The 17165-nt window shown below is 37.8% G+C and overlaps 1 protein-coding gene across 4 annotated transcripts in view; it reads right to left on the bottom strand.

Annotated features, from left to right (window-relative positions):
- Window positions 1–17165, bottom strand: part of TSPAN12 (tetraspanin 12) — a 65686-nt gene that overhangs the window by 35301 nt on the left and 13220 nt on the right. For all 4 annotated transcript variants that reach the window (XM_081800197.1, XM_081800198.1, XM_081800200.1 and 1 more), the window contains 2 exons: window positions 14552–14634; window positions 13369–13504 (listed from right to left, as the gene is read on the bottom strand). In XM_081800197.1, the coding sequence (XP_081656323.1) occupies window positions 13369–13504; window positions 14552–14634 (219 nt within the window). The remainder of the gene's footprint in view (window positions 1–13368; window positions 13505–14551; window positions 14635–17165) is intronic.

Below are 17165 nucleotides of genomic sequence, written 5' to 3'. Positions count from 1 at the left end.
AACAAAATTGAAAATGGCTGCCTCTTAGAGTGGAAAATGGGAGGGTGGGAGACTCCTATTTCTCATATGAAGGCTTTGAGAATTAACTGTAAATTATGAAGCACTGTGGTAAAAGTAAAAGCAAAATTAGAACAAACAGTAGTCCCCCTGAAGCCTTGACACCAAAGAGAAGAAGGTTGGAGGCAGAAGGATTATCTATGTTCTACACAGAAAAAGTTATTCAAAAGGCTGAAAATTCTAAGTGGCTCAATTACACTTCATGGTTACTGGAACTAAAGGGGGTGGGTGGCAACTGGAAATTTATGCTCAGGTGCTGTCATGTTTTTGCTAAATGTACTGTCAGTTGCTCAAAATACGGAGTGCTATAACAAAATACAAAAAGTGTACACTTAGAGGTGATTTATAGACCCAACCCTGAGGTCTCTCTCTTTCACTAGACCCTGTTTGACAATTTGGATCTGTCCTGCAATATTGCTCATTAAAATCACACATCTGGTCTGCTTAAATCAGTTGGTGAGTTGGATTATTTTCCATGACAATTGATTTCAGTCACAAAATTATGAAGCTTAGAACTCTATGTTATGGACAATTCCAATGACGGAGGCCTGGATTTAGTTCACTTTCTGGAGAGATATATATGTTCGTATATTCAAGTATTGTGAGTATATAACATTGAAAGTATATAAAAGTGTATTAAGGGGCACCTGGGTGGCTCAGTTGGTTAAACGACTGCCTTCGGCTCAGGTCATGATCCTGGAGTCCCGGGATCGAGTCCCGCATCGGGCTCCCTGCTCGGCAGGGAGTCTGCTTCTCCCTCCGATCCTCCCCCCTCTCATGCTCTCTCTCTCTCATTCTCTCTCTCATTCTCTCTCTCTCAAATAAATAAATAAAATCTTTAAAAAAAAAGTGTATTAAAAATATGTAAAAAATCAAGTATACTTATATAACTAAATATGCAAATATGTGTATGTGAGTGCATACACACACACATACATGTATGCACAAATAATTTATTGTGCCAGAGATTTACATGCACTATATAATTCACTCCTGAAAAAAATATTACAGAAACATCATTATCTCTATTTCTTAGAATGAGAAAACGGAGCTCTAGGCATATTCATCCACAACTGAGAGGCAACAGACCACTAAGTCTTTCAGAGCACAGGTTCTGAAGTCAAGCATCCTAGATTCAGATCCCAGCTTTACCCCTTGATTGTTGGGGCAAACCACTTAACTTTTCTGTATACCAGTGTCCTCATCTGCAAAATGGGGATAACAACAGTGCCAACCCCATAGTCTGGTTGGCAGAATTTAATGAGTCAATACATGTAAAACACACAACAGTGGCCGGCACATAGCTCGTGTTCTATGAGGGATGATGGTGGTGGTGTTCACAATACCTCATGAGCCACCATCTCTAGACCCCCAACTTCTTACCTTTCTTACCTTTGAACTAATGGGGAATGACTTAGAACCTTATGTTCCCATCTTTGATCTTTCCTAGTTGGAAAAAAAAAAAAAAGACTGCCAATAATATCAAAATTTTAAGGATGGCAAAAAACTGTCCTTTTTCTTTCCACCTATGATGGCTAGTTAAAGACACAAATGCTGTTTTAATTGCTATGTAAAATCCTTGACAAGTTATATCAAAAATTGCATCTTTTCTTTTTATGTTTTGAACGTATATTAGTCAGATCAGCTTCTTCTCAGTGTAAAATTAGTTTTTCTTCTTATTCTCATTTTACAGTTTTATAATGAAGTCTAGTGCCATGTAGCCAATGAGTGCTTAACTGTTCATTAAATGGAACTCTCATAAAAGCTCTACTAAGGGAAAGTGATTTATTTTCTTTTTACACCTTTAATTCCTTACTGTTAATAACCAATAATAATAAAATTTCTAAGAAAGTAATATTTGTTTTGTATAAAATATCAAATAATTTTCACTTTTGGAAAAATAGATTAATTTTTAAATTTTCATTTCTAACTTTTATCAGTCTAATAAAAACATAAAAGCAATCTGTCCTAACAAAGCCAACCAATGTATTGAGTGTTGAAGAGTATTAAATTTTATAAGCAGTTGAGAAATACAGGAAAAATATTTTTTATTACTAAGAGCATTTTTATAGAAAACATCCTATTAATACAAAACTTCTATCTTCAGTCTATCCAGCTTTATAGAGAGAGGAAGCAAAAAAACCTATATCCAACCTACCACAAATAGACCAGGCACTTATTTTCCAAACTGCTTTTCTATGTAAATGCCAACTGGAAATTAATTTTTACATTAAAACAAAATTATAATGTTTTCCTTGAACACCTTTACCTAAGTTTCTCTGTGCAAGCAGATAATCAACCAAGTATCACAGAACACTTTCAGTAAGAATATATTTCACTGAGAGTAAAGTAAAAATTATAAACACTGTGGAAGTTATTTTAACCTGCTACTTTCTTAATTTATAACTAGAAACTCAGATCGTTTTATCGTAAGTAACATTCAAAATAATTTGAAACCAAAAAAGTCAGATTTGCTTATCTTGGAAAATTAGTACCACCTGAGATTCACCTCCCTCCAAATAAAAGCGATTTCAAAGTATAACGTACTTGACTGGACAATTTAATATTTTTAAAACATGGTGCCTTTTGACTCCTATCTACATGCCACATACTCAGCACTTTTAATAAACAAAAAGTTTGATTAAAAGCCTGCATTCATGAAATGATAAATGATAAACTCCAGTCTCTACCCTGTCAAATACTAAACTCTGCAAGCTTTCAGTGCTAAGTATCTCTATGTCAGTTGTTTATTTTTCCTTTCCTGGTGATTGGAGGTTTAAAAATATTATATTACTTATAGTTAGTAAATAAGAGAATTCCAGTGCCAAATATTTGTACAAGATAATGGAACAGCTGACATTCTGTTAAGAATCCACGGGAACTAAACTACTAACAGTCCAAGAGTACTTGCTGCTTAAAATATATACCCACACAAAGCCTCTGTTTAAGCCTGGTCTCCAAACGATGTCATAGGCTTGGTACTTTCCGACGGCCAATTAATTATTCACCGTGTCCTATGTCTTTCTACAAATTCTTCAAAGAAAAGGCAACATTAAATATCCTTTCTTTTCAGAATCATAAATGGAATGAGGTCAGTCTAATTTAGGAAAAAGAGGGAACTATAAACCAATTTTTGAAGAAACACAGTCTTGTAACTGCTGAGCCCATGCAGAAATTCAAGGTAAGGTACACAAATACAGGCATGCTATGGTCCTTTGTTCATGCTTCTGACTGAATAAATATAGAAGAGTATTTCTAATAACTTCTCTTAATTTACGCTCCCTTTCAATTTCATTTACACCGGTAATTGCTGAGCTAATTTCTTCATCAAAGATGTTGCTGAAGCTCAAATTTGTACGTATTTGCTTCATGCACTCTTCAAACTATTTGAGAAATGTGTTACACCAGAATCTGAGGGACTTAGCCAAGGGCTTCGAGTTCCCAGAGTCAACGATCTGTATCATGGGAGGTAAAGCATTAATTGAGGCAGTCAGGTAGTATGATAGACAGGTTACCACATATACAGCTTCTGTTGCTTTGTAAGCTAGGTCAGCTCCAGCCCGCATGCTCAACCTTAGCTCCAAAGATTTACAGGGTGTTCCTGGTCTCTGAAGTTAGGGCTCTCTTTACATATTCTGGGGCCGTTCCTCAGAATTTGAGACAGGGCTTCCCATCACCAGACCCTGGGCAGGGAGGTGCAAACAGGAAGAAGCCTTAGCAATATCCTAAGCAACAATAGCCAAAAGAACACCAGACTCAATTCTTATCCAGATTGTGCTTCTCATTCAGACCCAACCAAATGTGGCCAGATCCCTCCCCAAAACAAGAGGGGCAGGAGCTCGTTATTGCAGGCACCTTTATGACAACATTTTTTTAAGACAACAGGTTAGGAAATTGGAAATTTTAAAAGACTGATGTTTTATTGGGCGGAAAGAGAGTTTATACTTTAATATCAGCCAGTAACTTTTGAACCTATCTGTAACGATGTCTGTGAAAGTATCTTCTTCTAAATCACAGTCTTTTAATTATTTGACCTTTTTTCAGACAAGATAGGCACTTTAACTTATTTTTCTATATTCTCCAGAATAACCACAAACCCTAATTGTTAAAAAGAGTATTAAAATAAAGGGTTCCCTTTAAATTGTACAAATCCACGTATACAAATATTTATTACAAGTACAGAGGTGTGTGTGTGTTTTTTTTTCTTGTTTTGATAAATCTATTCAAGTAAAAACACTTTCTTCCTGAGCCAAAAATATATTTTTTTCCTTAAAAGAAGAAAGTATATGAACATAACTCAATTCACAGTCATGTTTAATGTTCAGGGAAAGAAAACCATGTGTGCGTAATGATAAAATCTTTAAACTCTCACAAAAGTTGTTCAAACATCAATAACTCAGTCTAATTGATAGAAGGACTAATTTGAATTAAATAGCATAAATTACAGAACGATTTTAAAGAAATGCACCCTTGTTGCAACAAATATTTGAGCTATACCAGTGTTGAAAAGTAGAGATCTTCTAAGACCTGCTTTTATAAACAGACCAACGATTATTTGAAGGGAGTGTATCCATTATCTGCGGGTAAATGCTTCACACGCTTGAGAAGTTTGTTCTCGAACAAGTTAAGCAGTTCTACAACAATCCTCTGATACCAGTCAGTTGTTTATGGAACTTTTTTTCCCCCAAAGCTGGAAAATTGCTGCGGCACTCCAAAGAACTACTGCTCTAACCCTTCCCCAAGAGTCCTTGAACCTGGCTTGTCTCCCCAAGGGCACCTTAGCCCAGCACCCAGTTTCCTGGTGCCTACTTTAGCTCGATGACCATATTTTTGCTATGACCCCTGAACTAAACACATCCAGATGAACAGAAATTGTTTTATAATATATATCTGAAAAAAAATTCTAAGACATAAGATAGACTTTCCCACCTAAGTGCCTTTATTTCTTCATCAGTAAAGGCACCCTGTTAGAATAAAGTATGTCTTCCATTCTCTCTCCTATCATTAAAAAAACGTTTTCTAAGGGGTGCCTGGGTGGCTCAGTCGGTTAAGAATCTGACTCTTGATTTCAGCTCAGGTCGTGATCTCAGAGTCCTCAGATGGAGCCCCATGTTGGGCTCTGAGCTCAGCATAGGGTCCAGCTTGAGATTCTCTCTCCCTCTGTCCCCCTCCCCGCTGTGTGTGTGCTCTCTAAATAAATAAATAAATAAGATCTTTAAAACAAACAAACAAGAAGGTTCTCTAAATGTGAAGCTCCTTTAGCCCAGAGTGGCTAAACCAGGTAGCTGTTTTCTCCCAGGTAAATGAGCAGAAGGCTCAGAAACAAGCAAGAACAGACACTGCTACCAGCATTAAGTAGGAAAAGATAGATCACATGATTCTTAGGCTCACAGAACTTCCAGCTCCAGAGGAGGTATGCATGACATTCAAGACTCTTTATAATTTGGCTAACACTTACATAGCCAACTCTCTGCCTCGCATATCTGCTACATGTTTACCATGTGACTGACAAATGCCCTTCTCCAAACACATCAGGAGCTTCCAAGTCTTATCACAATTGCTCTCTCCACCAGCCTTTCAGTGCCTCCAATACCTTCTCCCCCCGCAGGGACCCTTCTGTAAGCCACTGTCTATCTCTGCCTCCCAATTCACCCCCTCTGAAGAAAATTCTTGGATAATCACTTATTTTAGAGTAACTCAAATATATTGCTCAACAAATACTAAGTGATACAACAACAATGTTTATACATTTCAAATAAAATTTAAATTGGTGTTTCTGTCCTGTGAGCTGAGAAGATTCATTTTAATCTGAGCGCATAACCAGGGCCCGTTGTCTGGTTATAAGGGATATTTTATCTGATAAAAGGGAAAAGCATATAGATCACAGTCCTGAAAAAGTGTTTTAAATTTATGAAATTTCATGAAAAAACCCTTAACTTTAATTCATAAGCTATTATTTCGTCATCGGCTTCAGGAGACACTGCACATAAAGTAAATACTAAACATTTTTCTAAGAAGTTTATCTGAAAGCTACTTTCCTCATTGGCTGAAACGACACTTCTCTCACCTTTTACCTGTATTCACTTGCCCTCTTATCTCCGTTAACTTTTAGAGAACTGTTTCCCGAGTCATCTAGACAGCTATAGGATTTTAAATGAATGTCTCCTCTTTTACATTTGCCAAAGGAAGTCAACCGACTGACAACGTGGAAGCAGATGACAAAGCAAAACTACCACACAACCCTGAATTTGCCTCCGAGGTCCGGTTTGCTGCGCCAGTCACCAGCACTCACAGCTAGGACAGACCTCTCAGTAGCTTGTGTTGACATACAGACACCTGCTTTAAACTCTGTGCAGACCAAAGACATTCACCAAATTAACGCATATACATGTACATGGCTTATATTGAACCAAAGCTATCTCAACTGTATATATTAAGAAACAACAGATAACAAAGCTTAAAATGTTTACCATGACAGAGTACACCTAAATTATGCACAGGTCAGAAATATAAACGCTTGAACTATTCACACTTCAAACCCCAAAGTAAGCAAAGAGTCCAACAAGCACTCAAAATCCTGTCACAAAGACCCAACGCTAAGGGCCTGAATATCACCCAGTTGTCCAGGGTCCCCATCTCAGACACATTGACTTCTAAAGACATCTGCTTATGTGCTTTTCTGGGGCGTAATTAGAGTCAGTCAAACCAACATGACTGAGGAAACAGGAGGTCACGGAACTCTGTCCTGGGCTTTTGTACATACGAAAGCAAGTTGTGAAAACCGAGCCTCTGGATCCAGAAATGCCTGCATCATCTTCAGTGTCCTCTGCCTGAAACCTTTTGCGAGTTTAACAACTAACTTTGAAAACGGTAGCTTTTAAAGAATTCTAGTTGAAATGTCACAATAATCTGCATGTGTTGAAGAGATGTGTTTCGATCATATGAAAAGTGCATAAACGTAGAATAATACCTCATTTCCTGATGTCAAGTAATACAAATATTACTATCACGTGCAACTAAATGTATCCATAATTCTATTTCAGCAAGGTCTACTGGATTCAGCCACCTTCCATCCAGTCCCCAAAGTCGTAGTTCAGACCCCAGCCACGGCTTGAAGACTACTGTGTAACCACTAACAGGGCTTCTCCAGATCTCCAGCCCTAAATGCTAGAAAAACCCATTGGCTCTTCATAGCCCAAGGGACAACATCAGACGCTCTCCTACAAAGATCTTCACAAGTGGACTCCTTCATGTGCTTCTCACTGTGCACTGACACCGTAACCCCCGGAATTTCTAAGTTTTGCCTAAACTTGCCATGTTCCTTTACTCCTCTGTGTCGTTGCACACTCTTCATGTTGTTCTAAAGCCCCTTGCCTCCCCTTCTCCGCCAGAAACCTCTGACACATTTTCAATATCTTTTCAAAGTAGCTCAAATAAAGACCTTCCTTCGAAACCTGCCAGAAGTCTCCAATCGCTCCTTAATCTGTGTTCCCACACTTATTTATTCATAACTTTAATACTGTATTTCGCTTTTTTTTTTTTTTGTATTCTCCCCTTTCACCTTTGCATCTCCAGTGTCAACCACAGACTGGGTACACGATATCTGGTTAAGGAGAGAAAAAGGAAAGAAACAGGGATGAGGAGCGAAGAAGGGGAGAAAGGAAAGGAGAAACGGTTGGATTCTTTGACAAAAGAAGAGGGAACTATGGCAGAATTTTTAGAGTTCCTTTCATGATAAGGACATTAAAATATGATATTTTTAAAGATTAATTGACTACTGAATGCCTTGGACTTATAAATTAAAAAATTAATTACTCTTATATTTAAGTCTTACAGAAATAATGCTGATTATTAATTAAACGTATTGTAATAGTAGCTTGGTGTGAAACACTCATGGGCTCTGAGCAAGGACTGTTTTTGAATGCTAATGATGGCAACTAGCGGCTGTATATCTTTGGGCATCCTTCCTTCCCTCATCTGTAAAATAAATCTAACCATATCAAGCTGCTGTATTTTCTGAGACAACAGGGCAAAACACCGAGCAGATGCTGAATATGCGGTCAATAATTTGATGGACCTTGGTTGAGAAACATAGTTGCTAGGCTATCAGCCAACATCATAAACAGAAAATAATAAAGATATTTAACTTAATAGTTTAATTTTAACTTAATTGGTTATGACTAGCTATATAATTATAAAATATATAACCACTTGAAAGAAGGCCTTAAACAGAGAGCCTGTAGAAAATTACTATTTCAAGATATTCCGGTTTTACATGATGATTTCAACCAACAAAAGAACCGAGGATAGTTAATTTCCTCATGGCCATTAAAAATTTACCCGATTTCCATTAAGATTAGATCATTTCAAATCTGATTCAATCACAGTATATTTTAAGAATGCTTTACAAGTGCTTCCATATAATCACTAGCCATATGTAAATGTTCTGGAATAATAAAACTGAAAAAAAAAAAAAACAAAAACCACCTTCCCTTTGAAACACAAGGTCCTTGGTCTTAAATGTGTGAGGTGCTTCCAAGGTAAGTCCTGACCAGCACTTGACTAACTGTGGTTTGCTGGAGGTAGAATGTAGATTAGCATCGCACTCTGACAAGTGATGATCTCCTGATGGTGACATTCAGCTGTTGTCGATATTGTAAACATGTCTGCTCAATCTGTTTACATTCCCCTGAGCCGGCACTGCTTTCCTAATGCCTATGTTAATAGCAAGGTAGGACTGCAATAACAAATGAATTTCATTTAGTCTACAGCTAAAAGCCTTGAGAGTAGTACCCAACTAAGGTTTAAAACCAATTTCCATTTAGCTTCAGTTTCTCTTTTAAAAAGAGAAGGAATTTCTGCTACTAAAATCACTTTGAAAGTCATGGCATATTCAAGTTTATTTTCCTAGTCATTTTTGGCTTGTTTTCCTAATATAATTAGGATTTAATTACTCTTATAAATATAAAAAATATATTCTTACAAATACATAAAAGTTTCTGTTCTATGACAATTTCACATTTATTAAGAACAAATCTAGTTACAGTAGGGTTGCTAGATTTAGTAAACAGAATTCCTGGATGCCCATTTAAATCTGAGTTTCAGATACACGATATATAACGTTTTGTAGATGTATATCCCAAATAGTGCATGGAACATGCTTCTACTAAAATATTATTTGTTGCTTATCTGAATTCCAAATTTAATTGGATGTCCTGCATCCAATATGGATACCTTATACGGGAACCTTAAATTAAGGTATTTTCACAACTTGCATCTATAATTCAATAGAAGGGTCAAAGTTCATGACCAAAGTTCACCAGAAATGTTTTCCTATGGGTGGCCTCTTAGCCCACCCAGTTTTGGTATTTTTGGGGAGTGGTGTGAGGGGAGGGCAGGTTGGTTATAAAGACCTGTTTTGAGAGTCTCCCACTTTTTCTTGATCAATCCAATGAATAATGGTGTTCTCACTTTTACTTGAGCAGTGCCATAGCCCAAAGGCCAGCTCTTTTTTTTGGTAATCATTCAAAAGATATGGCAACTCTCAGAGATACTGGTTGTCTTTTTGTTTTGTTTTGTTTTGTTTGAGATACTGGTTGTGTTAAAAAAAAAAAAAAAAAAGCTTCTTCCTGCTAGTCTCATTTACAGGTCTTAAAAGTAAAACAAGACTTCTATTACAGGAAAATGAATGAGTTGGATTGAATGCATTGGACTTCTTTAAATATTAATTAGGATAATAAGCTAAAGGGCACAAAGGAAGAAAACGTGAGAGTTGCCTTGCAAATATTTGCCAAAGACCTAACATCCTGTCATATTTTGCATTTATGCCCCTCCGCTCCTTTAAGAAACCATTTCCCCTTAAGGATAGAGAACAAACTAAGGGTAGATGCAGGGAGGCGGCTGCGGGATGGGCTAAATGGATGGTGGGGATTAAGGACGGCACTTATGATGAGAACTGGGTGTTATACATAAGTAATGAATCACTAAATTCTACTCCTGACACCAATATTACACTATATGTTAACTAACTAGAATTTACATTAAAATTTGGGGGGGGGGGAAGAAATCATTCCCCTTGAAGGGGAACCCTATCTAAGAGTCAGGCTTATCCTTTTTTATTTTATTTTATTTCTTTTAAAGATGATCATTTTCATATGGGGTTTTAACAATTTCAATATAAATTCAAACAATAAACCTGCTTGAAATCAACCCTGGTGTTCAAATAACATCCAAAGATAAGGTGGTGAGGATGGCAGTTTATTTCTTGTACCAAAATGAAGATCTGCTTTGATTCCAGTATAATTACAGTTTAGTGGGTCAGTCTCCTCATTGAAAATATCACTCTGTTCATGCCTTCCTGGCTCCAATCTTCCCTCTGAGATGCTGGCTGCTTACTCGCACTGTTCTAATGTCCTGTCCATTATTCGATTTGATAAACATATATGAAAGCTACAGGCAAGATGAATAGTTCATACTATCAAGTTGTGTGTAGTCTGATAGTTAGGGCTGGTTATAAAAAAAAATTTATGACTAGGGAAATGCGCTGGGCTTCAAAGGTTGAGAAGCATCTACTAGAGACAGTAAAGGCCCAGTGAAAATGGGTTTGGCAGTCAGAAACATTGAGGTTTGAATCAAAGCTCCACACATTATTGCTGAGTGACTTTGGACAAATTACTGAACCTCTCTGAATCTCATTTATAATTATCTACCTTAGGTGATTGTTGTCAGGTTGAAGAAATGAAAGATCATAGGGAAAATGTTTTATATAATGTAAGAAACATTTATAAGCACTTAGGAAAAGGCAGCAACTGTAAAGTAAAATAGTGAAGCTGTTAAAAATATATTGTACTGGACTGCCACAGTTTGAATAGCATATTCTCCATTCACTAGCTAACTCAGGCAAATCAGCCAATCTGTGCCTCATTTCCTCATCTATATTATGGGAATAACATTATCTATCTCATTAGAATTGTGAAGGAGACAAAATTGATTAATTCATATAAAATTATTTATATAAACTACTTTAACATCATCATCTTTGTCATTATTATGGTTTCAGTCCCCCATGTCACCTTTGCATCATAAGGTTCTTTCCAGCCTCATAAAGTAGCCTTTCATCACAGGTATCTATGACTCTTCCTGCCTCAAGCAGAGACCAAATTACTTGGTTCTTCGTCACCTTGCTTTACGAGCATTCAAGCAGCCTAATGGAATGCATAAACGGTTCTCAAAATGTGTTCCTAAAAGTCTTTGAGGTCCATGGAATATGATATCCCACCCTACCCAAACCCATAGTCCAGGGATCATCCAGAATCACACAAGTTGGAGACAGGGGGAAGATAGTTATTCTCAAATTGTTGTGTAAATGGGACAGCATTCTAAGATTGTGGTTTTTGTTTTGTTTTGTTTTTTAAGATTTTATTTAGTTATTTGACAGAGAGAGAGAGCACAGCAGGGGGAGAGGCAGGCAGAGGGAGAGGGAGAAGCAGGCTCCCAGCTGAGCAGGGAGCCCGATGTGGGGCTTGATCCCAGGACCCTGGGATCATGACCTGAGCCGAAGGCAGACGCTTAACCGACTGAGCCACCCAGGCGCCCCTAAGATTGTGGTTTTAAAAAAGGATTCTGAGAGCAGGCACCTGGGTGGCTCAGTTGGTTGAGCATCCGACTCTTGGTTCTGGCTCAAATCATGATCTCGGGGTCATGGGATCAAGCCCTGAGTCAGGCTCCGTGCTGAGTGCAGAGTCTGCTTGGGATTCTCTCCCTCTCCCCCTGCCCCTCCCTCTGCTCTCAACCTCTCCCCCTCTCTCTCTAAAATAAATAAATAAAATTAAGAAAAAAAAGGATTCTTAGATTTTTTTAAGTTCAAAATACCTTCTCTGTCCTTTAAACTATAAGTTTCATATAAAATAAGTCCTTGAGTTTATGTTTAAATTATTGTCCAAATATCTTAAATTGTAAAATAAGACTCCAAACCCTTCTGCCATTCTCCTCACTGTATACCAAAATGGAAAGAAGTAAGGTCATGGGCATGCTCCCCTTCTCTGAGTGTGGTTTATTTTCTGCAGCACTTTCTGTTTCCCAGTCATGGACCTCAAGAGTCCATGAAGCCAAGACTTATCCTCCAAAAATTTTGCCAACTAATACATTCGCACAGGTTGTTCCTGTGAAATTCAAAGCTTTAGTTCAGCTTCACACTAAGATTCTGTTTTAATTGGTTTGGGATGGGAGCCAGTCAAGCACTGGTGTGCAGGAGCTCACTCCTGAGAGCCAATTTGTGTGCATCTCTCCCCAACTCTGCATTCAGTGATCCCACTTTGGTAGCCGGAAATCAACCGTGCTGCAAGTATTTACCCCACGGAAAGCTTCAAATGCTACAAATCAGGATTTTTTCCTGCTCAGATATCCAGCATATTAGCACCCCATTAAAATGTTTGTTTACATTCCCTACAAGAAATTAATGCACAGCTAGCATTGAGCACTACTGCAAAGAAAGGAATATATCCAATGAATTAATTCTTCCGGAATCTGAGATGTCTGTGATTACATGGTGGCAGCCTCACTATCTGGTGCCACTAACATGAAATATTTTATACACTCAATGTGCTTCAAATACATATATATATACACACACACATATGTATGTGTATATATATAAGCTGTAATTTAAATTGACTCAAATTTTTAATGTTAAGAGTTTCCTAATTTTTGAATTAGAAGTTGAATCATAGATTTTAGAATCATAGAATGTGAGTGCTGAAGGGAATTTAAGAAGCAATCTGGTCAACTCTTTCAGAATCCAAACAAAACACAACAAAAACCACTAAGATTATGGAAACCAAGACTCACTTCTACCTGCTACCCTATGTAAAGGTGGTGCTGGGATTTGAATATCTATCTGCTATTTCACCACCTGAATTTCCACATGGGTTTTATGGCAGGTTTGTTTAAAAAGGAAGAGAGAGAGAGAACAAGAGTTCTGTTATAACTTCTTTGTTCTAGTCCCGAAGGGCCCATGACACAAGGCAACAACTTACACTTTCAAATGAAAATGTCAACACATAACCAGGGTGAAATAATTAAATAGCGTACATATTTCCATCCCTCCTCATTTGAGGACAACAAATACTTGTGCTGAAATCATCTCTCATGGAAAGAACGCTTCCCTTCTCACAGGATGTTGAACAATTACCACAGATTAGAGACCTGCTATCACGGTTCCCTAAGCACGTAATCTTGTACACTGATGAAAAAAATAATACAATACTGGTTGGTCTTTTCACCCATAATAAAAAGAAGATGTAAACACCATACCCATGCAAGAAGCAACAGATTTCTTTTCACTGTTCCACAGTAGCCTAACATCCCCACAATGATAAGGAAACAGCAAACAGCAATCATGACCGGATGGACGACAGGAAAATAAGTCAAGATGACAGCCTCCTCTACCCTGAAAGAACAATGATGTCATATTATACATAAAACATAACCAAAATGCACCGAGGACACAGTACAAGACACAACTGAGATTCATGTTCCTAATCCTTTAAATCATCATGCCTCAAAGCTCGTGACTGTGTAGCTCTTTTCAAAGTCACTGCGCTATCACCAATTTGCTTGCTTGTCTTATTTTTGTTTTGTTTTGTTTAGTTTTTTATACAAGTGGTAGCATTTCTACCTCAACTCATTTAAAATCTCTTATAAGATAGGGGTCCCCAATAAGAAGTCCATTCACTCTTAGCTCTGAAGCCTTAGCCTGAGGGAAAGAAACAGGAATCTTCCTCTTCTCTGACCCGGCCAGCACCTTTTCTGCCCGCCGACCGATCCTCCCCCAAAATGCAAAAGACTGCTGTGAAAAGGAAATTGGTCTCTATTAAAAGAAAGAGGAAGGGAGGTGATTTCTGTTGGAAAACTGTGAAAAAATCATTAACTAGAACCATACTAGTAAGAGTAATAGTAACAACAAAAATTAGCCCTTACTGTTTACTAAGCTCCACTGTGTTAATGATTTTACAAACATGCACCTCAGTTCATTCTCCAGACATTTTAGAGGAATGCATGTGGAGTCCCCATTCAGAGATGAAGAAATGGAGGCTGGGAGAAGTTAAAGTAATTTGCCCCTGTGATATTAGCGGATCAACCTTTTGAAATTTGAGAAGAAAATGGCAATGCTGAGTTTGGTTTCCTTAGCTGAGAGATATGAAGGTAAGAAGGCTGGCAGTAATTTTCTTATAGAAAAGTAGCTATGCTGTCCTTTACGCACAAATATGACGCGGCGGCCACACTGTCCACAGGACAGGCAACTGGTGTTACCATACCCAGAAATGTTCCCTAGGACAAGTGGCATACCTTAAAGAGAATGCTAGAAAATGCAAGTGTCTGTGACAAAGGATTGTGGAAGAGCACTATCATCTAAACCGCTGAGGGCAAAGTTACTTAGAAACTAGGGTCTGAGGAAACCTGATGAAAGAAAGCAGTCATTAATTATAAAGCCTACCTTGTTTCTGCAGTTAAAGTCAGAACATTATTTAGGTAGTCCCTCATCCAAGCAGAAACTGCCAACACACTGATAGACATTAGCTGGAAAGAAAAAAAATACAAATTGTTGATCAAGGATTTATGCAACATTCTCTGCAGGATTAATCATTAAAACAATTAAGGATTTTTTTTGTTACATGATCATTACGCTTTTTCCCAGTTACCGTTTAGAAATTCACTATTGTTATAAATATCTGCCATTTCATTTTGTAATCCTGTCATAGCCACTAAACAGAATGTCACCAAAGGAGGACACAGATAGCTAGACAATTAAATGGCTGATTCTAAGTTCAAGACAAGAATTGCACAAGATGAAGAGGCCACAGAATGACTAAATTATCAGATGTAAAAGATGAGCCTAAAACATGTCATTTATAATAAGCAAGGAAGCAATCAAATCCATACTACTGATGTTGCCAAGAAAGTGACAGGAGAACTTGCAAGGGCTTCCGTTGTCTAAAGGTCAAACAGTTTGAGCATCAAAATAATAGTAATAATAACAATAAATGCAATGATTTGAAATATCAAATATGCTAAAATTTGTGAATGGATAACAATACTTAACACTCACTTGTCACCTTTGTAGGATGGTGGATACTCAACTCATTATTCAGAAAACTGGTAAGAATCCAATTTTTTATCCTACCTTTCCTATACAAACTAAAAAAAGAGCCAAAGACTTCATGAAAGTTTTTATAAAATTCTGCTAACACATGCAGAAAGCATGAGAATATCACTATTTACAACCCCTACTGAAATAATGGATCTCTAGGCAAAGATCCTCAACGACTACCCAAATTATTAGGTCCATAGTTCTCAGTCCTCTTGTGCATCAAAATCACCTAGGACTCCTTTAAAAAAAGCCAGAACCACTCTGGATGAGCCCAGAACCACCCTGGATCAATTCTTGAAAGTAGGGCCACAGCATGAGAAATGTGTAAGACTACACAGATGTTCTAATGTGCAGTCAGGGCTGAGAACTGCATAGCATGAAAGGCTAACTTCTAGAATGGGGAGATCAGGCTGAAGTAAAATACCAGCCCCCACTGATTAGTTTTAGTATCACAAGAAAAGACAATGTGTTCCCCCAACATGATGCAATCAGAAGTACACAGAGATACCTTTGAAGTATTTTTTCCAAAATGTCAAACCTGCATCTAACCAAGCCTCCAGCTCTAATTATCAGTTTATAGGAAATACAAGGAATAGATTTAAACTTGTTAAATGCCACCATGGGGATGCAATCAGCAAAATCGAGAATATGAAAAATATCACAGGACAAATGATCTGGTTTCTTTAATTAAAAAAACTGGCCAAGTGGAAAAAAAGAGGGAAGGAGAAACTATTATAAATTAAAAGAAATTTAAGAGATGACCCAAATGCAATATGTTGACCTGGTTTGGATCCTGATTCAAACAAAAACAGCCACAGAGAGACCTTTATGAAATGACAGGGGATATTTTCACATGACTGGATACTTTGAAAATGTTAAGAAGTTATTGTTTGAGATACGACAATGGTATGAAGATTTTTTGAAGCCTCCTTATATATATGTTTTAAATTGTCCATAATTTAAAAAAAAAACAAACAACTTTTTTTAAAGCAACGTTGTAGAACATGTTCAAAATGAGTCTTCCTGGGAAACTTTTCAAAAAGTTGAAGGTTAGCTCCTAAGTTCTGAAGGTCTTTCCTATTTAGATGGACAAGTGTGCCTTATACTTATCTTAAGAACTTAATTTGACTTTAATTTGATTTTTAATAATTTCTGGCATCTTAATGAACATCAATTACCATTATGTACTATAGATTTAGCTTTTAAATACTGAAATAATGAATATACAAGGTAGGAATGGGTCTATACTGACTCAAGCAGTGCTCATAAAAATGCTTTCTGGATAAAGACTCTAAGGCAAACAGAACAGGAAGAGCTCTGTGGCCTCTCGTAGGGAAATATGGCTACCTGCTTAAAAATCAGGTAGTGAATTTGCTCATTCTTCATTCAGTGGCAAATATTTATTCAACACCTGCTATTTGCCTCATACCGTCTGTACTAGATTTGGAGACCCGGCAATGAATAAGAGATGCTAGATCTCAGCCCTTGTGAAGCTTCTTGTGGGACACAAGGCAGATAACTACAGACTATAAAAAGTACCACGAAGGGGGGCACCTGGGTGGCTCAGTTGGTTAAGCGACTGCCTTCAGCTCAGGTCATGATCCTGGAGTCCCGGGATCAAGTCCCACATCGGGCTCCCTGCTCAGCAGGGAGTCTGCTTCTCTCTCTGACCCTCCTCCCTCTGATGCTCTCTGTCTCTCATTCTCTCTCTCGCAAATAAATAAAAAAATCTTAAAAAAAAAAAAAAAAAGTACCACGAAGGGGGCGCCTGGGTGGCTCAGTCGTTAAGCGTCTGCCTTCGGCTCAGGTCATGATCCCGGGGTCCTGGGATCGAGCCCCGCATCGGGCTCCCTGCTCGGCGGGAAGCCTGCTTCTCCCTCTCCCACTCCCCCTGCTTGTGTTCCCTCTCACGCTGTGTCTCTCTCTGTCAAATAAATAAATAAAATCTTTAAAAAAAAAA

This window comes from Leptonychotes weddellii, chromosome 12 (assembly GCF_054177405.1).
Source record: "Leptonychotes weddellii isolate Sample4059 chromosome 12, ASM5417740v2, whole genome shotgun sequence".
Classification (NCBI taxonomy): Eukaryota; Metazoa; Chordata; class Mammalia; order Carnivora; family Phocidae; genus Leptonychotes; species Leptonychotes weddellii.
The sequence above is the reverse complement of the archived record's forward strand: the minus strand, read 5'-3'. Positions and strand labels throughout refer to the sequence as shown.